This window comes from Ambystoma mexicanum, chromosome 1p, assembly GCF_040938575.1.
Source record: "Ambystoma mexicanum isolate Mex_15411 chromosome 1p, UKY_AmexF1_1, whole genome shotgun sequence".
In the NCBI taxonomy this organism is placed as follows: domain Eukaryota; kingdom Metazoa; phylum Chordata; class Amphibia; order Caudata; family Ambystomatidae; genus Ambystoma; species Ambystoma mexicanum.
This window is the reverse complement of record NC_090921.1, coordinates 1,371,244,721-1,371,268,221: the sequence shown is the minus strand read 5'-3', so window position 1 is coordinate 1,371,268,221 and position 23,501 is coordinate 1,371,244,721. Positions and strand designations below refer to the sequence as shown.

The following is a 23,501-nucleotide window of genomic DNA, read 5'->3' as shown; positions in this document are numbered from 1 at the left end:
TGCAGATACCTCTACAAGAAAATGGTGTAGCAAATGGCTTCCCTTAATTATATGCCCTAAGGTTCATATATCAGATTCTATCTGTTGGTCTCTTCCACACCAGAAACATTGACATGAAAGTATTGGGACAAATCAAGCCCCCAACCCCTTTCCCGGTGAGGCTAGGGAGGCTCTGCAATACCCGCCCTAGGGATGGAAGTAAGTGGGACCTCACTGAGAGAGACTCCCTTTGGGGACAAAGAATGCCGTTCCTGTGAGGAAGTACCTAAACTATGTCACATGATGGCCCACATGGAACCATCTAATATCCAAGGTAGTGTCAAGTCCTGAGACTTGGCTGAAGAGAAAGCCATTTTATGACATCACAAGAACGAAAATGTCTCTTTAAATATAATTCTCCATCACTGGGACGAAGAGATTGGCGAAAGAGTGAGGTATGCATATACAGGTAGGGGAGGCGCCCTAGGAGCTGGAGGAGGCAGCATACGTAGCACTGGAGAAAGTTTCAGAGCCCCAATGTTCAGAAGTGCTCTGAACACAAGAAAAAAAAGCTGGAAGCCGAGCATGTACAGAAAGCGAGAAGCAGGGGCGAGTCGAGTCCAAAGTGGGATGGTGTTGTGACCACAAGGATGTCGTAGTGGGAAGGCTTCCCGTCTAACAATGCTGGCAGTGTACAGAGCATGAATTGGCAAACGCCCCGGTGTCCCATCAGAGAAAAGAGCGAGAGAACCAATAGGAGAAGACGCGAGCAGAAGAGAGCAGACAGAGAAACAGAGCGAAGGAGAAGGTTGCACGCCACAACAGGTGCCGTGGAGTTCCCCCAACAGACTAAATGTAAGGGGGAGAACTAGGAGGCTGAGCGGGGCTCATTATGCAAGTACATAAACTCATTTCAGTACAACTGATGAACTCATAACATTAAATCTGATTAACTTGAACAGTGATGAAATCAGAAGGATCATAAATACTGAGAAAGGGATCAATGGAACGTGGGTCTCAATATCGTACGAAGATAGGGAATCACCCAGTTACTCAAAGAACTTTGAGGGGGAACGTAACAGAAAGATTACAATAAAATGAAGGGCAGAGAAGCGTCAGGAATAAATGATATACAAAAAAAGACTACACAAGAAAGGTTGAAGCCTAACTAATCACACAGGAAAATACACTTTTCACAGGTACCCAGAATATATTAGCATGAGACAAAGGATTCAACAAAGACCAAAGAAAGTAATAATTAAAGAGGAAAGGAAAGCCAAAGGTTTGGAAAGCGAACTACAGGAACTGGTACAAGAAATAACAGAATATTCGAACATTGAATATTAACGAGAAAGATTAAAGTAGAAAAGTGCAAGAAGCATTCATCAGGAGAAGGCAGTCATTCGCCTGACCCGAGTTTGTTAGAATAGTTGTAGGGTCAGTTAGCTCTAGTTTTTGACAGCCGACTTATTCCTTTGGACTTTTACTGATGAGCACCTTCTTTAGTAAAATAGGTAGGGAATACACCATTGCAATAGGCAATGATAGGCCTTATTCATGTTCTTTAATAAGCACATGTTGGAAATGTCCTCAGTGCTCGTGTCCACATTTTGTCTCACCGTAGTATTTAATTGAGATTCATATAATATAAGTGGTTTTAGTTCAAAACCAGCAGACATTATATAGCACAGGTTCAACGTCAATGATGCATGGAGGTGATGGTGTTATTTTTGGTGGTATTCTTTCAATAGTGAAGACATGACTAACTGACGAAAAGCAGAACTGGATAGGTCTTCAACACTTGGTTACAGCCACAAAGTATCCATCAATCAATCAATGTCCTAAGAGGACAATAAAATGTCCATACTTATTAGAAGATGGTGATTTGTGCAATTTCGTGCTTTCAAATAAAGAGGTCAGACCACATCAGATCTGCAGACGTTCCCAAGAACTGACTTTCGCGAACACAGGTGATGCTTTTGCCACAGAACACATTTAATTCCACTATATTCCCCCCCATTAACATTATTAATAGATCTCTCAGAAGTGTCGTGCTCAAGGAGCATGATTGAACCGAAGATCTGTCCGATTTGCTGTAGCAGGATCTATAGCATGGACACGGTCTTGGGGTGACCAAGTGCAGAAAGTCTTATAGCATTGCTTCTATAGCACAGCTAAAATAGCGTGTTATTCAAATTGAGGAGAAGAGCATCTCCCTTGTTGATACCAATTTGTTCAATTTAATTGTGTGTTTAGCACCCATGAAACTCTTCCCCAAACCAATATATTAAATATTGACCAGCAGTGAAGAGAGTGGACAGGGATGTCCCAGGGAAACCATAAACAAAAACAATACCCAACTGTCCCGTCTGCCACACTCTACCCTCCCCGTAGGTGTCCTACCTCAAAATAAACAAAAATGACATAACCATCGCCATTGTCTCAAAAAGTGTGTCCTCTTACCTGAAAAAAGCAAAATACAGGAGGTCTTGTCCTGTCCTGGTCCCCTACCATACTAGTGTGCCTCCTTCTGGAACCCAACAAAAATATAAGTAGCAGGTGTCCTGCCACCATCCCCAGGATCGCTTCACCAGGCCTCCTGTGAAGGCAATGATCCTAGATGGACTTATAACCTCTCACAGTGAAGTGCGCCTCTTCCACACACAAGGACACACAAGGAAGTAAGCCAGTGCTAGGAACATGGCTAGAGCTGACAGTAGCACTCTTCATGCTGCATTAGGACAGTGTAGCACAGCAGCCAAGCTTGGCTGTGCTTGCAGAAACAGCAGGAGCAGCACTGCAGTTGGTACAACATGTGTCACTGTGAAGGGTTTCTGCAATGTGCCGACTGGGGGGTCTGCAGAGACCCAATTGAGATATAAAAATCACCTATTCAATGTTATATCACACCAGTGGACCAGGATCCTTGCATTCCACTAGCACATCACAGAAGCGGAAGATCATTTTTAATTGTGCCTTTAGGTAAACTAGCATCTCATTGAATCCATACACAATAAAGCTATACAAATTAAGCACCATTGCTAGCAAACATTTTTACCCATCAGGAGATGGTACATTTTCAAACTTAACACACGATTCTCTCCATCGACAGTCCAGATCAGTGTTGAATGCAAGAATGTATTTGTTACGTCTTACTTGCTATTTGGGATTTATAATCATGATTGTGCAGGTGATGGGGTGGCAGGGACCAGCACGAAGGACTACGCCCACCCCCATTAAAAAAATGCAACTTTTCAATTTTATGTTGAAAGGTTAACACAACTAAAACGTTTATTTTATTCCAAAACTCTGGAAGTTCACATCAAATTGAGACAACTATATACCGACAACTCCTGGGTCATTTAAAGTAAAACACCTGAAATATGTTAACATGGAAATTATGTTTTACCTGAAATTCGGGTGCTGAAAACGTGGCTGGTGAAAATGCATCTGTTGAAAATTAGGCTGCTTTAAATGATTTTGGGGGCGCTTACGAAGAAAGTCCTGCAGTTTGGGTCCATGCCGCCCGAGAGGATCATCAGGCACCATGAAAATGTCACCAGCAAACGTGTATGGCAAGATTCTAAAACAGGTTAGTAGAAATAATGGGTTACAGGAGCAAACTAGTAATTTAAATTCCCAATTCAGATTACAGAAGTAGTATGCAGCCATCAAATTTATTTTTTAACCCGAGAAGAAAAATATTATAAAATGAGGCCTTAACTAGGTGTGTATGTAATTTAATTATCTGATGCAGTATGTAGAAAATATGTTTTTACTTTAGGTCAACTGAAATAAAGTGGGCAAGTAATGCATACTCTGCAGTGCAAGACACCAAAGACCATGTATAATGCAGGAGCCTAACTGAAAACACCAAAAACCTTTCAGGTTGTTCAAACCTACCATAGACAACCACTCCCAAACCGCTACAAACTAAAATATTCTACTGCACTTAATCACTGGAGTCTAAGAGGAATACATATGAGAAGCAATGCGGAAAACACAAACGTGTTGCTTCTTCTGGGTATCTCTCTAAAATCACTGTAAATACATTTTTCAGGCAAGGATTTTGCATACATTCTTTAGATACATTATGCACTTTGACCTTGTTTTACGAAAAGAAAAGAAACATGTTAATTTGCAAACAAACCCACTCTAATCTCATTGGGGGAAAAAACTCATGCTTCTTAATCAACTGAAATTCAAGAACTTGAAGCCTAACACTGACATTTTAATTCAGTTAAAATGATCTCAGATCAGTTAAACAATAATACAAAAAAAAGATTCTTGCTGTAAAAACGGAAACAACCTTCCATGGGCACTTACTATTTTGATGGGCAGAAGTGTATTGGCAGATGGTAAAATTGAGTATCCATACCTGCACCAAACACCTCAGAAAGATGCAAAGCAATTTAAACATGGCTTGGAAAGTAAAGAGAAACATTGAAACAGATTTTGAATACATTTTAACCAGCAAGAATTGTTCTCCAGTATTGGGGTGTTTTATATAATCACATACTTTGAATATTACCAACACCTCAAGGCTGGGAACCGCCAGACTTTAAAACATAATTGAATACACATGAAAATGTGTCTTTTTGCCACTGAAAAAACCCCATGTCTGGATAGACTAATTAGCTGTATATACTCTGTTTTCATCTAGACCTGTTCACCAACTACCAGAAAAAGTCCTAAGAGTTCTTCAATTACCTTCAAGCCTACAAACTGAAATTAAGCTCTGCTTCCGACAGATCACAGGCCCAGGATCCGGTGCTGAACAAGTTGGTCCCACCATTGCAATATATATGTATCGAGTAACTAACTAAGCCATCTTCTTTTTCATTGGACTGTTTAAGACAATGCTGTGTTTCAAGGTCTAATTGTTTATGCAAATTTGGCATTTACCAAATGCAAAATCTTTGCATTGGATAAAGCTTCTAGGAATGGGAATTTATGTAGCAGTTTGACAGTCAATTTTTCTAGCTTGAAAGAAAAATGTGGTTGAAACGCAGAGACGCTGCCATTTGCATTGCTTTTACTGCTTCATTCCTGTCATTTAACAAATTAACCAATTGTTCAAGGATACACGTGCACACCAATTTTGCTAAAACAAGCAAGCTATTTTGTAAAATTCCTTGGCACTGTTCTGAATCCAAGGGCAGCACCTCAAACCTGTACATGGAATCCAAAGAACCAAAACATGCATCCTTTAGATTGAGCACACAAATCTCCATGCAGTAACGGAAATCTCATTTGACAGCATCATCATTTGAATGTTTTCTTTAGGGTGCACTGGTTAAATGCTCTTAGATCCATTATAGGTTAGTGACCTTTTATCTCAATCAGGAAGTATCAGGACTACAACCGCTACCCTGTCTAATAGTTTGCATCTATCTAAATGGCATTTTCCCCGTCTCATATGGTAGGTTTCCTAGGTTATGCAGGTGGTTCACCAGTACCACCTTGAAGGTGCAAAGGTAGGAGGTTTCTAATAAAATTCCAGGGCATGACTGAACACCACTATCACCACCACCTACCTGTCCCATATTATGGACTTTAAAACTGGTGTATTGTGGATGTGAGGGTAGCACATTTGAAGTTGCCCCATTTACCAAACAAAGAGGAAGTGTGCATTTTCACCTTCTGTTGAGCCCCCTAACAAAGTCGGCAAAGTTGTGGGTCAAAGAAACAGAAGATTGCTAGGGACAGGAGAATATGCTAAAGAATGCAAAGCAGAAGGCAGGGTTGAGTGGGAAGCTGATGGAAACACATTGTGGGAAGGTAGTAGAATTGCAGAGATGCCAAGTGTTTCCCAACATACTCTAGTGTAGACAGAGCAAGAGGCCGAGATGCAGATGGGCACCAGTCAAACAAAGATGCCCAGTCTGCAACGGGTTCTGGAAACACTACACAAATCCATAGTGGAGACTTGGGAGCAGGAAAGAGAAGCAGTTTTCCCAAATACCCGACACCGATTTGAGCAAGGGAGCAAACCCTGCACACACTGCTAGGGAGAGACTGCAAAATGGGGCAAAAGTAGCAACAGCATTAGGGAGAATTGTGGCAGGTGGTACTTAAGGTTGGACAAGAGCATGTACCCTGAAAGGGAATACAAATGATAAATCTAGAGAAGGGTATTGTGGCAGTTGTAGTTCAAGCCAACCAAGAATTAAGGCAGCAGTGCTGACCAAATAAGGTTAATCAGAGAAGATCGGTTTTGTTAAGTTGTGGGACAAAATACTGAGCACAGAGGCACTCAGTGTAACACTGAAAAGTGAACTAAAGAGAAGCTACCGATTGGCAGTTGTGGTAAAACTGTCCCAAAGATTTAGCCAGGGTACTGACCAACGTAACTAAGTCAGAGAAGAGAACTTTAAGAGTTGAGGTTCTTTTACTACATCCACACAGTGCTGGAGCACTGGCGTAGAAAACCAAAATCAAAGAAGAACTGTACAGACAGTACTAGCTGGACATCGATCACTTGCTCTTTAAGGTCAAAGACTGATAAGAACCTAGATACCATTCAAAGACCATAGAAAACAAAGAAAACCCTGGTGTAGTGGTGCAGGTTCACGAGACACCAAGAGACTGATCTAAGAAACTTTCAATTCAAACTATACAGACTGATCCTGAAAAAAAAAAAATGAGCAAGTAAGATGGAGCTAGAATCCACCCACTAACAAGAATATATACTTTTTATAGTCTTCTTCATTTCTTTGAAAAAGCTGCACTTTTTTTGATTGAGCCCATCTCTGGATTACCTTGTGCATGCCAGATATGCCGAGTGCAAGGAGACTAGACTCCTCTACAACTGCAGATGAATGCATGTACACATGGAAGATGCTTGATAAGAGGGTGGTACTTCTGAGAGATGAAAACATATCCCTTCCACTGTACTTTATTGTAGATTAGCAAATCAATGGCACCAACCTGGAATTATGTTTCTATCTGAATTGAAGCCAAGTGTCAGTGATTGTGCCAAAAAGTTGAACTCAATGCAAGATCTAAACTTAATGGTTGTACTTCAAGGGCCACATTCTCTAAAATGTGCAAAATATGAGCAAATGCTTATATCATACAGAAGGTCAAACCGACTTCATCACAAACCACTTAATCGAAAAAGCGTTTGCATGAAAATGAAGACTATTTTTTGTACTATTTTTGCTGTCTAAAAAAACGAAATGTGGCTACTAAATTTCTTTTCATGACACGAAGCACACATACAGTCTGCTTAATTTTGACCATAATAAAACATTTGTAGATCAACCAGTTTTCTTCACTCCGAATGATCTAAGCAGCAAAATTGGTTCAAAATTAATTTGCTACTTTTTTTGCACAAGGGCAAGGTTTTTCTAATCAGACTCTTGGTTTCAGCCACAATTGCATTCCCAATAGCACAACATCTTTCATTCCTATGACACTATCCCTCCAAGCCTATCATTGCACACATGAAATCGGATGGGAGTTCTACAGCCTCAAGGATTTTCAGCCTCAAATTGAGACAGTTGATATTGGTATACCAATCCCTCTCATAATGGGACAACATAGCAGCTGTGTTAGATGCCCATGTCACTACAGATGCCAACTGGACAACCTTTTGTCCTAACAGCATCAGTTTTCCGATCGCTTTCACAGGACAGCAAAGGCAGATTCCTGAGAGGCTGCAGCCAAGGCCGGTACCTTATATATTTTTAATCTGACGTACTCTCCAACAGTGGTGCAGCTACTGGGGCCCTAATCACTTGTTCCCCAGCTTCTATTTTTTTTTACGATACATGTTAGGGCAGAATTCCCTTTTTGGGGGTTCTCCTGTCAATTTATAGGACCACTAAGCTTTGTTTTGATCTTTGACCTATTGTAGTGGTCAGAAGGACATCTACCGAGTCCCCTTTACCATAATGGAATTGTGAATGTTAGCATGTCCGCACCTAGACGGAATTGAGAAATGTTAGCATGTCCACTCTTAGATGGAATTGTGAAAGTTAGCATGTCCGCACCTAGACGGAATTGAGAAATGTTAGCATGTCCACTCTTAGATGGAATTGTGAAAGTTAGCAGGTCCACTCCTAGATGGAATTGTGAATATTGGCCTGCGCCGCATCTAGATAGAACTGTGAATGTTAGCATGTGAAAGTTGCATTTAGAAAGTGTGCCCTATAGCCTCTCCTTGAATTTTAGAAATGTGCCCAATAGCCTCTCTGGTAAATGGAATTTAGAAGTGTGCCCAAGATCCTCTGTGAAAGTTGCATTTAGAAGTGTGCCCAATACTCACTCTGTGAAACTGCATTAAGAAGTGTGCCCAATAGACACTCTGGAAAGTTGCATTTTGAAGTATGCCCAATAAGCTCGCTGTGAATTTAATAGTGTCCCCAATAACCACTCTGTGAAAGTTGCACTTAGAAGGGTTCCCAATACCCCCTCTGTGAAATTTAGAAGTGTACCCAATTACCTCTGTGAGAGTTACATTTAGAAGTGTGCCCAATATCCCCTCTGGTAAATTGAATTTAGAAATGTTCCCAATAGCCTCGCTGGAAAATTGATTTTAATAGTGCGCCCAATAGCCTCTCTGTGGAAAACTGAATTTGGATATGGGCCCAATATCCTCTGTGAAAGCTGCATTTAGAAGTATGCCCATTAGCCACGCTTTGAAAGTTGTATTTAGAAGTACTACCAATAGCATTCTGTGAAAGTTGATTATAGAAGTGTATCCAATAGACACTCTGGAAAGTTGCATTTAGAAGTTTGCCCAATAGCCTCTCTGCGAAAATTGCATTTAGAAGTGTACCCAATAGCCTCTGTGAGAGTTACATTTGGAAGTGTGCCAAATAGCCTCTCTGATAAATTGAATTTGGAAGTGTACCCAATAGCCTCTGTGTGGAAAATCGTACTTAGAAGTTTCGCCCAGTAGCCTCTCTGGAAAGTTGCATTTAGAAGTTTGCACATTGAAAAAGCATATAACCCATCATATCACACCACCACGCTTACTCTCTCCTTTACATCACCACTCAACTAGAACACAGTGATACTATGACACCATTCGGTATAACTGTTCTCATACGAACATCCGCCGCTTACTCCACATCATTCTATGTAAACACTGCTGGTCTCACACCCCCAGCCAGGCGTTTTCCTCAGGCCTAACGCAGCCACATCCGTTCCGGATAAATCCTGCCAGAACGAACACATTCTCCTGATCTCTCAACCACCACACCTACCGATAAGAAGCAGCTATTACACAAGTGCCGCACGAGCTGCACACATATCCGGTGCTCACACGCACCTTTTTGACTCTCCCTACTCTCTCTACTGATCTGAACTGCGGTTCCCAAGGGCGTTCAACCTACCAGCGCCTTCAGACCATACCAATGGTATATAAGGCGCTATATAAGTGCAAAATAACATAACATAACATAACATAACATGTCTTATGGTAGGGCCAATGCATCCTATGACAGTTGTGCGCACCCAACTTTAGCCATAGGGTTATTATATTACCATACAATGGTTTTGTGGACGAGGCTAGTGGCTTCTGTAATTAAGTTTTGGCTTCCACAGGGGTACAGCCAATGTCACTACATTAGTAAACCAATGAAAAATGATGGTAGGCATTAGGATACTATGATTTTTTGAAGTCCTACTTTCGGCACCAAACCAAGCACAGACTGACGCCAAGCTCACTGACGGTTTTGACACATTTAGAATGGTTCCTTGTCCTAGAGAGAACCATAAACCATGTTGTTGGATCTGTGTTGATGTTTTAAGGGCAAGTCTTATTGAGTGGCCATTGCAATCTTTGTGTCTGCCTTGTGTGCAATTGGATGACTGGCTCAGGCCTGCTCAGCCCATGAGTGAATGGGTATATGTAGGGGAGACCATGACCATTCCTCAAGTATCCTGGTATTCTGTAGGTGCACTTCCGTGAAATGCTTGAGGGCTTTGCTAGGAAGCTGTGCCGCTGGATTTGTAGGACGAGTCTTGGCCATATTGGCTGAGCACTGTGTCCTGTACCTTGGCACCAGTTTCTTTTGGCTCCTGGGCATCCTACTGGGCTGTGCCTGGGCATTGTCGCTGGATGGAATTGGTGTCCCTTCTGGGTCCATTCCTGGGCTGTTTTTCAGCTGTCTACCAGTCTTGTCCCACTAGTTATAGCGCCTCAAGGTAGGAAGCCTCAGCCGTCCAGAAGGACGATGGGACACTTCTATTCAGCCTCTGCTCTTCACGTAGGCCAGCCTGGGTCACTGCCACTGTTGCAATGTTGTGGAACAGCTTTCTGCCGGCTGTTCCTTGCCCTCAGAGCCTATCATCTGGAATGGGTTACCTATGTTTTCTGTGCGCCATTTCCATAATTGCTTTCGCTCTTGGCTGGTGGGCCATCGTCGTGCAAAAGGCTTATTCTTCTTTTGGGTCATTGCTGATCCATAGTTAAAGTACCTGGGTGACCAAATCCTGCAACCCGCCCAGCAAAAGAAGATTTGCACTTACTGAGTTGCTTTGCCTTCCCTGAGACAATGCTTCCAAAACTGGCACTCCCGGGGCCCTAGGATGGCAAATTATAATTCAGATGTACCCTTAAGAGAGGTCCCCTGGATCAGTGGTAGTGGGTTTTTGCAGGTCCCCTCCTTCAGCAGTACACCACTGCCTTTCATTGGCCTGAATCCCGCTGTGCTCCCTTTATTCCTGGGGCGTCTGGGCCTCAAACCTGGAACAGGAAATCAGAGTGAGACCTCTTTTATCCTCTGGGGTTGGTTTCTGCCTTTTCCACACTGGGATAGACCAGAGACTTTTACCCATAATCACAGCTGTGCCCACTGTATTTTTCTCATTTATTCCAATGAGTTACTTTTACTAACGCTACAAACGCCTATAAAGTGACTTTGGAGGGTACATCCCTGTGCATACATATTTTTCCTGGGTCCTCATTGCGTCCCTTGAGCAGCTTGCTACAGGAGACTAATTTGAGCCCATAAAGCCGATTTATTGTATTACTATTTGCATCACTGGACTTTCCAAAAGTGTAAGGAAGCATTATGGGTCTGGTATCATAAGAATCATTTTATCCTAACTTTTGGCAGTGTTGGTTAAGTGTTAAACTCTTTTGCTCCCTCTAGGTGCTGCATGCAATGTATGGTGTCCATTTTTATCCAAGGTTCTGCTATATAATAGATGTGAGGGGAAATACTAGGACGATTTACGTGTGGCATTAGTTCCCATTATGGCAATTTCCTGATTTCATATATACACCGTTTTACTAGGTCTTATATTTAACCCAAAGTAAATAGTCTTTGTGTGATTAATACCAGTGTGGTGTATTCTATAGGGAATAACTGTACTTCTCTGGCGAGTTAGGCCTGGCTGGTCTGCAAAGCTACCACTTTAATAGAGTTGGAGCTTTTGTTTGGAAACCCCTTCTTGCCTTTAGGTTAGATGGTTTTAAATCCCTCCCAGAAGGCTGTAGATAAATCCTTAGTTAGACCTTGGTGATTATGTTATATGCGCTTAAGCCGGATTATAAATGAATAACTAGTTCAGAAATGTCATTACACCATGTGTATTTATTATTATGCATACATCACATTTGCTGGTTTTTGGTATATCCTCAGAAGTATTTAATGTATCCTAAATTCAAAAATGCCTTCAAAGTGACATTAACCCAATGGAGCACATGCTTGTGTTTCACCCAATCCTGGTCTTTTTCAAGGCATGAAAATGTATGCAAACCTCATCCAAAATGAGTGCTGAAATAAATAAAGACATGTAAATCTATACAAATCTCATCCAAGATTATGATGTTGCAATCAAAACCTTTTCAATTCTCATCAACATTAGCCAACTATACATAATCGATCGTCTCACTCATCCATTAATTTCATTGTAGCATATGCTTCAATAATATCCTATGCATATAGGTTTTTCAAGTTGGTCATATTTGTCATTATAAAGATTCTGTTGTCTTCGACACGTTTTTATTTTCCAATACTTACAGAGGGAAAGGAAGCAAAAGAAAAAGGGGAAATCTAAATTACAATTGTGTCTGCGTCAAAATAACTGTACAAAGATCCCCCCCTAACAACTCCCAAACCGAAAAGCTGTCCGAGGACCATGCACATCAAACCCAAATTAAATACCACCCTCTCCCTTGTCATCTGACCCAAAATGTCACATTGTCAAATAGTGAAGGTGTTTGAGGCACATTTACAGGCCTCTTTTTTGGAATACAGTACACCTACCAAAGGTCTTCACCATCAAGCCTTTGCTGCAGGGGCTACACAGTATAACCTATTCTACTTTGGGGTCAGCACAAAAGGACCACAGGGACTACATATGTGAAATTGCCTCACAATCTCACAGATTGCAACTAAAACAGGAAGACTATGTTCCCATCTTTTCTGCAAGCATTGGAAAAAATAATTATCTTGCAGGTCCTTCTTCTAACAGCCTCCTTGCTCTCTGCCAACAGCGACTGTTCGTCAATGTCAAGACTGACAACAGACCTACATCTCAAAGACCTTGACTCCCACAAAGACTATCATTTTCGTGAACTCAGCAACGGACTCCTATGGTGCACATTCATTTATGGTGTTTTTCGTGCCATCAGCCCAGGTGGCAAATCTTGCACCAAACTGGCTACACCTCTGCTAGCAATGGGTGCCTTGAGTTGGAGGATCTACCGATGCAGACTGCTTTATTGCATGGTCACCTTTGATGCCAGGAGCAATGACAAAGGTCTCCTGCTCATCTGTTGAAGACTCCCTAAGAGCCATTAACATTCCATTTGGCCAAGGATCGGAGGAGGTCTTCAGGAACCAGATCCATCAACACCCTCAGAAGTATCGCTTTTGTCTTTTAGTCATGCTCAGGGCAATTTTCCACCATCACCACCATTCTCTTTCTTGCAGTCTCATTTCTTTCACTTTTGAGCTTGTAGCAGAGGGGCAACAGTCTCCACCTTTTGTCGTTCCTGGTCTTAGAGCTCAAAAATAACAGAGTTTAAGCTCTTCCTTCATTAGTGTGGCTGCAGTAAATGCAAAACTCATGAGTAACCACACAAAGACAACTGGCACTCCAAGCAAGTGGTCTTCAAGTGGGATGTTAGCTGTTCGCAGCGCAGCTTAGCAACAGTAAACGCTATTCGTAAGCTTACACTTTGGAACTGCTAAAAGCTGTCATTGCGGTTTGGTGGCCGCGTGTCAGCTGTTTGAAAAGCATGCATTGCCACCAACGGGTCTGCTTGGTGAGTTAGAGAAATGTGTGCACGTAACAGACATTGAAACGAGTGCTTGACACTGTAAAATTGCGTTTCTTGAGGCGGCATTGAGAAGCAGGAGTTACGCGGTTTGCAACCTCCAAACGAAGTAATATTGCACGAGGTGTCTGTGGGAACTCAGTGTTGGAATACTGTTATAACCTCAAACAGCTATGGTTTGACCGGAACGTTCGTGGATTCGACACGTGTGGTCGCTCTACATGTTAGGATCGGAAATGAAATGTAGGATTGCACAAGGGAAGCGCTACTCCCGCTTTGATGTCAGCTTCAGTTAAGACGCAACGCACAAGTTTATCGCATGCTGCTGCGCTTCCTCTTCCAGGTTCCTCTGATACGGATGAGGACCTTGTGGAGTGCGCACAGCAGTGCTCGATTGGGACAATTGCGGCATCGGAGGTTTCTGGTGGTTTGGAGTCTTAGTCACTTTAAAGCGAAGATTAGAATGCACCTCTGAATGGTTTGACAGCTGGTACGGCTGGTACAGATGAAATGAGGGGGTTAGAGCCTTCCTTTTCCTTTATGGATTCGCCACCTATATTTGAGCCTGGTGAAATTGCACTGCTTACTCTAACCCAACACCTAGATGCTTCAACTCAACTCTCTAATCACACAGGTTCCTGGAATCCTACTACTGCAACAACGGATGGGAGTAATAGAGTTACATCTGGGCAATTAATGTGTGACAGGGCGGGTGAATCATCGATTCTTATGGAATTGAGAAAACAGACACATAGTCTGAATCAAATAATGATGGTACTAACTGCTATGCCCGAGATGTGTGTAAAAAGCATGGCAAAAATTAACCCTGTGGCAATGGGGGGGGTGAGCACCCAAGGAACGGTTCCGACTGTGATCTTACCTGAGTCACTAGAGACTGGGGTAACAGAAAAGGGGATAAACATGCTTGAAATTATTGATCTTGGTGATTTGGGGTCCAGTTTATTGGATTTAAGGATTCCTACTACTGCAAATGACTCAGCGCTTCAACAGAATACTAAAATATCTATAAAAAAAATTGGAAAGAAATAGACGTAAAGAAGCGCAGGTGCAAAGGGAAATTAACCTATCCTCTCGAAGGTTTTTGAGGGATAGTAACCTGCGCAATGAATTGCAAGGGAACCTAACTGAGGGTGATGCTATACTGGTTAGGGACTCACCGGAAGAAAAGCAGGAAACAAAGGATTCGCCATCAACGGCCTTGCAAGTTAATTAGTGAACAGTGCAAGGTTATTAATCAGCATGGATATTCTGAGGGTGAAATGAATCTGTCAGAAGTGTTAAAGAATAAAATAGTTACTGACAGAATAGATATGAATTTGAAATCCATAGTAATGGGCATGATGGATATATTTGATATCCATAAGAATCCCGCAGCCCTCTCTCGTACAAACACTCCGACATCCGAGGTTGTTGGCTCTTCGGCAGCTCCAACTTTTTTTGGGGCAGCCCCTTCTGCTGATGTGAATAAAGGTAAGCCAAATAAGGACGATCAGGGAAAATCCAAAAAACGCTTAATAAACCCAGACATAAAGTATAGGAAGTGTGGGAACTTAGGATGGGCAACCCACTATTTCAGCGAGTCAGAAGAACAAGTTACTTACCAACTGTAACGTTCTTTCGACTGGATGTTCCTCCCACGTATTCCTCATCTTGTGATAATTCGTTATCTCCAGCTTCGCTGCTTCGGAAACAAAATTCTCAGCAGAGGGCGCTGTGCTCGAGGTCGTCGTGGCGTCGATTGTCCCTCAACGTACTCCATACTCTTTCGACGTCACCGATGGTATAAAAAGCTCGAGCCGCGCCCGTTGCTTCAGTTCTGTTTTTTCGATGATATATATATGGGATACATTACTCACCGTAATCGTATTTCTGATGCTTGTATCTGCTTAGATTCACATGCTGTGCATAGGCCGACATCTAGTGGAAGCTGCGGAGTATTACAGTTTGTTTTCCGAAACTCGAAAATGGGCGTCGACACAGGCGTGCCAGTAATACTATCCCTAGTGTGACGTCCACTGTACCCAAGATCCCTCACGCGTCTAGGATCCTCAGATTGTATTCTTTCTGACATGAGGAAGCATGAGGAGTAGCGTGAGTACAGATAATCCAAGCAGATAGACAGAAAGGTAAGACTACAAGCAATCATGCGCCTTCTCTCGGAGGGGAGGAAGGGTGGGTCGCATGTGAATCTAAGCAGATACAAGCATCAGAAATACGATTACGGTGAGTAATGTATCCCTTCTGAGGCTTGTGGAATCTGCTTAGATCACATGCTGTGCATAGATTAGCGAGCAGTACCAGAAGAAGGAGGTGGGATGTGAGAAGGGTCATGAGCAAACAGGTGTCTTAGAACCGCTTGTCCCACTTGTGTATGTGTCTTGGAATGAGTGTCAATGCAGTAATGCTGAGTAAAAGTGTGAATAGAGCTCCAAGTAGCTGCTTTGCAAATGGTGTCGAGGGGAACATTTGCAATGAAAGCCAGAGTGGCCCCAATGCCTCTAGTAGAATGGGCCCTTGGCGTAAAAGGCAGAGTCTTTTCAGAAAGAGAGTAACACAGCTGTATACAGTTGATAATCCACTTCGAGATAGCGCCTTTAGAGACGCGATCCCCCTCTCTGCCTGTAGCTACGGAGAGAAACAGTTGATCTGTTTTCCTTAGCGGTCTGGTTTTATTTACATAGTAGAGGACCGCCCTACGCACATCAAGGGTGTGTAGTTTCACCTCAGCTGAGCTTTGCGGGTTCTGGAAGAAAGCCGGAAGCTCGATGGACTGGTTTACATGGAACTTAGATATAAATTTAGGTGAGAACCTAGGGTGTGTGCGTAAAACCAGTTTGTCCTTGTGGATAGTAAAGAAAGGATCCTGCACTGACAGAGCCTGAATTTCACTGACCCTTCTTATAGAGGTAATGGCTACTAAGAAGGCCGCTTTATAAGTCAGGTGTTTGAGACTACTTTTATGCATGGGTTCGAAAGGGGGGCCCATGAGTTTAGCTAGCACCACGTTGAGGTCCCAACCTGGCGGTGGGTTCGAAATAGGAGGGTGAAGTCTCTTTACTCCTTCCATGAAGGCTTTAACTACTGGTACTTTCCACCACGATACTTTGTTATGGGATGTGGTGTAAGCCGAGAGGGCTGCCAGGTGTACTTTCAGAGAGTTAAAAACCAAACCTGCGTCCAGCAGGTGGAGCATGTACGTTACAACGTTGGAAGGAGTGCAATCAACTGGGTTGATTTGTTTATTCTGGCACCAAATAACGAATCTCTTCCACTTGTCAAAGTAACAGTGCCTTGTGTTTGGTTTCCTGGATTCTTTTAGGATGTCCATACACCTCTGTGGTAAATTGAGATGGCCAAACTCTATGACTTCAGGAGCCATGCCGCCAGGTTCATAGAGTTGGGTTCCTGGTGCACTGTTAGACCTTGTTGATGGGACAGTAGGTTGTACCAGGCTGGGAGTTTGATGGGCTCGCACACCGCCATCCTGCGTAGGTGTGGAAACCATGGTTGTCTCGCCCACATGGGAGCAACTAGGATGAGCGTCATCGATTCCTTGTTCATCTTGTACACCACCTTCCTGATGAGAGGAGTTGGTGGAAAAGCGTACGCAAACATCCCTGACCAGTTCATCCACAGGGCGTTCCCTTGGGAGTCTGGCTGGGGGAACCTGGATGCAAATCCTGGGCATTGTTTGTTTTCGCTTGTGGCGAATAGGTCTATAGTGGGGAAACCCCACTGAGAGAAGAGATTTTCTACGATATCTCTGTGAAGGACCCATTCGTGTTCTTCTGGGAGGGAGTCTCTGCTTAGGGCATCCGCTAGGGAATTGAGCTCCCCTGGAACATGTTGTGATGACAGGAAGATGTTCCGTTTGAGTGCCCATATCCAGATTTTCTGGGCAAGCTTGGACAGATTTGGCGAACGAGTCCCTCCTTGTTTGTTCAGATAGAACATGGCTGTCGTGCTGTCCGTCCGGATCTGTACCGACAAGTTTAGCAGATGGGGCTCGAACGCCCGAAGCGCTCGGAATACTGCCAGAAGCTCTAGCAGGTTGATGTGGTTCTTGGCTACTGAGTGAGACCAGAGACCCTGAGCTGTGTGGTGGAGATGATGAGCTCCCCACCCAGTCAGGCATGCATCTGTAGTCACCACTGCCTGTACTTCGGGATCGTAAAAGGGTTTTCCCCTTGCGAGATTTTCTCTTGTCCACCAGTGTAAGCTCTGTACGAGTGTTGGCGAAACGACCACTAGATCGTCCCACTGACCACTTGCCTGAGACCACTGTTTCGCCAACCATTCCTGCATGGGACGCATGCGCAGACGCGCGTGGGGGACCAGGTAAATGCATGACGCCATCATGCCCAGTAACCGCATTGCTTTGCGTACCGTTATTTGTTGACCTGACTGATAATGTTGAATTTGCAGTAGTATATTCCGGATTCTCTCTTCCGAAGGGAAGGTCAACCCTTTCTGAGTATCTAGGATTGCTCCTAGGAACTGTTTTGAGGTGCTTGGCACCAGACTTGACTTCTTCTCGTTGATGGAGAAGCCTAATTCGTGGAGGAGGTCGATAGTCCTCTGAATGTTTGACCTGCAAATTCCTGGGGTTTCCCCCGTTATGAGCCAGTCGTCCAGATAAGGGTACACTGGGATTGCCTCCCTGCGTAGGTGTGCAGCTGCCACCGCCAGTACCTTGGTGAATACCCTTGGTGCTGAAGCTATCCCGAAGGGCAGTACCTTGAATTGGTAGTGGCGACTGTCTACCTTGAAGCGCAAGTATTTTCTGTGTGCTGGGAGCATGGAAATATGAAAATAAGCATCTTTCATATCCAAGGTTGCCATGTAATCCCCTTTTTTAGGAGGGGGATTACCTCTTGTAGCGTAGTCATACGAAACCTTTGGGGCTTGACATACTTGTTGGCAGGCCGTAAGTCCAATACTGGGCGCATTGTTAAATCTTTCTTTGGCACAAGGAAGTAAGTTGAATAGATACCCTTGTTTACCTGGTGTCCTGGGACGAGTTCTATCGCGTCCTTTTCTAGCAGAATGGCGATCTCCTCGAGAAGGATCTTCTGATGTTCTAAGGAGTGTATTCTTTGTCGTGGAGGGTGGTTCCGGGGACGCTGCAGTAATTCTATACAATATCCTCTGGACACTGTTGACAGCACCCATCTGTCTGAGGTGATCCCCTCCCAAGCCTGGGTGAAGTTGGAAATGCGTCCCCCTACTGGGGTTGCGTGAGAAGGGACCCTGAACTGAGCGTCACTGCTTTGGCGGAGGCGTGCCACCTCCCTTGTTGGGGCTGCCTCTGCCTCTTCCACGACCTCTCTTGTTACCCTTGCTGTAACTTTGGGTAGACTGCTGGTTGTTGTTCCATTGTGTACCCTGTCCTTGGGCATAGTTGCCTCTTTGTGAATTTTGGCCGCGTGGGCGACGAAAATTACTGTTCCCCCTCTGATTAGGGGGTTTGTTGGTAAGCTGGCCAAGGGATTTGAGAGTCTCGTACTCGTCCTTGGCATTTTTAAGTGCGTCTTCGACCGCTTTCCCAAACAATAGATCTGGTTCCACCGGCTTGTCTATTAATGAAGCCTGTGTTTCTGTTTTGAACCCCGACTGCCGTAACCACGCATGTCTTTTGATAACAGTACCTTCTGCTATCAATCTTCCTGCGTTGTCTGCAGCGTCGAAAGTTGCTTTTAATTCGCAACCAGACACGGCTCTCCCTTCTGCCGAGATCCGAGCCAACTGGCCCTTTAACGGTTCAGGAGCAGAGGCTATGAGCGCCGCGACCTCTTCCCATTGATGGCAGTTGTAACTTGCCAACAGGGTGGTGGAGTTTGCAATCCTTGCTTGGTAGGCGGACGTTGAGGCTACCTTCCTGCCAAACCCGTACAGTCTTTTGCTCTCCTTGTCGGGAGGAGCTTCCGACGACGATAAGGGTGTCCCAGCCCTCTTCCGAGTGTTGGTAACCACTAGGGAGTCTGGTTTAAGATGACCTCTTATATAAAGAGGGTCAGATTGGGCTGCCCGAAAAAGTTTTTCGACTCTGGGGTTGACGGCTCTGGTGAGGTTAGGATTCACCAGGGATGGAGCTATTCTACGTTGGATGGATTTAAGGATAGGGATGGTCTGAGCGACCGGCCTCCTCTCTCCCACCAACTCTTCTGCGAAGTCCCTTTCCTCCTGTACACCCTGTGTGTCGATGTGAAAATGTTCTGCTGCGCGAGCAAGAACTTCATTAAGGAGGGGTTGGTTATCAACTGGCGAGTCGGTAACTGGGGCTTCGCTTTCTACCGGGGAATCTACTCTGTAAATTTCCTGCTCATCTTCTACCTCCTCCAGGTCCTCATCCTCCGCATAGTATTCCGACCCGGTTCGTTCCTCCATAATTGTAAACTCCTGGTCCCCTTCAGGGAAAGGTTTCCCTTGGAATCTGGGGTGTGGAGTAGAGTATGGAGTAGAGTATGGAGTAGAGTAAGGCTGCACCTCGAAGGGGTCAGGTCTTTCGACTCGGGTCTTTTTACTTAGGGGGATAGGATCAGAGGAGCCTGAGGGTGTGGCCCCTTGAGGGTCATACGAAAGGAAATGTTCTGGGTTTTTGTCATAAAAATCAGCTAAGGAAGACATCCTTGACATGACCCTGTCTATGTCCTCACTGGACCATTCTTTGGAACAGGGTATGACTTTAGTAGGTAGCTTAGAGGACTTATAAAGGGTACTTTGCTGGATGTTGATGTCCCAGTAGATTTATGTTTATCTGTCTGCTTGGGGTGGAAGGATGGTCCTACAGGAGTGGAAGGCTGAGCTTTCCGCTGTTTCCCTCCCTCCCCGTGCGTGGAAAAATGTTTTCCCTGCCCCTTGGAGGCCCCAGAGACTTTCGACGCCTGGCGCCGAGGGTCGGGAGAGGTATCTTGTTTCGAGCGTGGGGCCTCACTTGTATTAACTGCGCTCTCGGTTTCTTAGAGCGCGGCCTGGGGGTGGAAGTCGTCTTCGTCTTCCGACGATCGAACTTCCGTTAATCTAGGGAGCGAGGCACTCTTGGCAAGAGTGGATGATTGCCTTGCGTCATGAGGCGATCTCGATCGAGAGCGCCCAGAGGACACCGAGTCGGACCGTTCTATCCGTGCCTCTTTCCGAGAAGTCGACATCGTCGAGGTTCGGTTGGACTTAGTGTGCTTAGTGTGTGTAGGGTGTGTAGCGCTTGCGTCGCCGGGGGTCTTCCCCATAGCCGCCCTGCCGGACAACCTTCCGAGGTCGGGGACCTGCGCTCGGCAGTCTTTCGACGCCGTAATGCCCTCGCCGTCCGAAAGTACGGCGTCGCTGCCATCGCTGAAGGCGCCCTCCGCTGCCATGGCTGCCTGCCTGGCGTGGTGGGCCCAACGCTTTGTCGAACGGTCCTTAAGTGTTTTAGGTTTAAACCTACTACACGCTCTGCAGTTCGCTTCGGGGTGGTCCCTCGGCAAGCAGAGGTTGCACGTGGCGTGCCTGTCGACCCAAGGGTATTTGCGGTTGCACTTGGGGCAGAATTGGAAAGGGGTACCCTCCATACGCACCTTGAGGCAGCGGGCTGGTAAGTGTAGGAAATATATAAGGTGTACCTATATACCAAGAGTGAAGAGTATGTACCACCCCCCACTCTCCCTACTTGCAGGGCCGAGGCCAGCGGCCTACTAGGCCCGGGCCGAGGCCAGCGGCCTTCCGAGGCCGAGATCCGTCGTGCAGCAGCCGACGGTCGATGTCTTCTCCAGCCGTCGTCGAGTGTCGAGGTCGACGTTGGGGTGGGGAAGGATGTCAATAAATAATTTTACTTCAATAATTAGCAAAAGTATGGCTAAGGCCAGGGAACTCCGCAAGATGCTTCCGACCAGTATGGCGGAAAAAAACAATCTGAGGATTCTAGACGCGTGAGGGATCTTGGGTACAGTGGACGTCACACTAGGGATAGTATTACTGGCACGCCTGTGTCGACGCCCATTTTCGAGTTTCGGAAAACAAACTGTAATACTCCGCAGCTTCCACTAGATGTCGGCCTATGCACAGCATGTGATCTAAGCAGATTCCACAAGCCTCAGAAATATATATATATATATATATATATATATATATATATATATATATATATATATATATATATATATATATATATATATATATATATATATATATATATATATATATATATATATATATGGGATACATTACTCACCGTAATCGTATTTCTGATGCTTGTATCTGCTTAGATTCACATGCTGTGCATAGGCCGACATCTAGTGGAAGCTGCGGAGTATTACAGTTTGTTTTTCGAAGTCGAAAAATGGGCGTCGACACAGGGCGTGCCAGTAATACTATCCCTAGTGTGACGTCCCCTGTACCCATGATCCCTCACGCGTCTAGGATCCCCAGATTGTGTTTTTCCTGACATGAGGTAGCATGAGGAGTAGCGTGAGTACAGATAGTCCAAGCAGATAGACAGAAAGGTAAGACTACAAGCAACCATGCGCCTTCTCTCGGAGGGGAGGAAGGGTGGGTCGCATGTGAATCTAAGCAGATACAAGCATCAGAAATACGATTACGGTGAGTAATGTATCCCTTCTGAGGCTTGTGGAATCTGCTTAGATCACATGCTGTGCATAGATTAGCGAGCAGTACCAGAAGAAAGGAGGTGGGATGTGAGAAGGGTCATGAGCAAACAGGTGTCTTAGAACCGCTTGTCCCACTTGTGTATCTGCCTTGGAATGAGTGTCAATGCAGTAATGCTGAGTAAAAGTGTGAATAGAGCTCCAAGTAGCTGCTTTGCAAATGGTGTCAAGGGGAACATTTGCAATGAAAGCCAGAGTGGCCCCAATGCCTCTGGTAGAGTGGGCCCTTGGCGTAAAAGGCAGAGTTTTTTCAGAAAGAGAGTAACACAGCTGTATACAGTTGATAATCCACTTTGAGATAGCGCCCTTAGAGACGCGATCCCCCTCTCTGCCTGTAGCTACGGAGACAAACAGTTGATCTGTTTTCCTTAGCGGTCTGGTTTTATTTACATAGTATAAGACCGCCCTACGCACATCTAGGGTGTGTAGTTTCACCTCAGCTGAGCTTTGTGGGTTTTGGAAGAAAGCCGGAAGCTCGATGGACTGGTTTACATGGAACTTGGATATGAATTTTGGTGAGAATCTAGGGTGTGTGCGTAAAACCAGTTTGTCCTTGTGGATAGTAAAGAAAGGATCTTGCACTGACAGAGCCTGAATTTCACTGACCCTTCTTATGGAGGTAATGGCTACTAAGAAGGCCGTTTTATAAGTCAGGTGTTTGAGACTACTTTTATGCATGGGTTCGAAGGGGGGCCCCATGAGCTTAGATAGCACCACATTGAGATCCCATCCTGGCGGTGGGTTCGAGATAGGAGGGTGAAGTCTCTTTACTCCTTCCATGAAGGCTTTAACCACTGGTACTTTCCACCACGAAACCTTGTTATGGGATGTGGTGTAGGCTGAGAGGGCTGCCAGGTGTACTTTCAGAGAGTTAAAAACCAACCCTGCATCCAGCAGGTGGAGCATGTATGTTACAACGTTGGAAGGAGTGCAATCAACCGGGTTGATTTGTTTACTCTGGCACCAGATAACGAATCTTTTCCACTTGTCAAAGTAACAGTGCCTTGTATTTGGTTTCCTAGACTCTTTTAGAATGTCCATACACCTCTGTGGTAATTTGAGATGTCCAAACTCTATGACTTCAGGAGCCATGCTGCTAGGTTCATAGAGTTGGGTTCCTGATGCACTGTTTGACCTTGTTGCTGGGACAGAAGGTTGTACCAGGCTGGGAGTCTGATGGGCTCGCATACCGCCATCCTGCGTAGGTGTGGAAACCATGGTTGTCTCGCCCACATGGGAGCAACTAGGATGAGCGTCATCGATTCCTTGTTCATCTTGTACACCACCTCCCTGATGAGAGGAGTTGGTGGGAAAGCGTACGCAAACATCCCTGACCAGTTCATCCACAGGGCATTCCCCTGGGAGTCCGGTTGTGGGAACCTGGATGCAAATCCTGGGCATTGTTTGTTTTCGCTTGTGGCGAATAGGTCTATAGTGGGGAAACCCCACTGAGAGAAGAGATCTTCTACTACGTCTTTGTGAAGGACCCATTCGTGTTCTTCTGGGAGGGAGTCTCTGCTTAGAGCATCCGCTAGGGAATTGAGCTCCCCTGGAACATGTTGCGATGACAGGAAGATGTTCCGTCTGAGTGCCCATCTCCATATTTTCTGGGCAAGCTT

General features: G+C 44.8%; 1 protein-coding gene across 3 annotated transcripts in view; it reads right to left on the bottom strand.

The window, feature by feature from the left end:
• The window catches only part of N4BP1 (NEDD4 binding protein 1), a 510,620-nt gene that overhangs the window by 166,797 nt on the left and 320,322 nt on the right, over positions 1-23,501 (bottom strand). For all 3 annotated transcript variants that reach the window (XM_069607045.1, XM_069607047.1, XM_069607046.1), the window contains exon 6: positions 3,389-3,562. In XM_069607045.1, the coding sequence (XP_069463146.1) occupies positions 3,389-3,562 (174 nt within the window). The remainder of the gene's footprint in view (positions 1-3,388; positions 3,563-23,501) is intronic.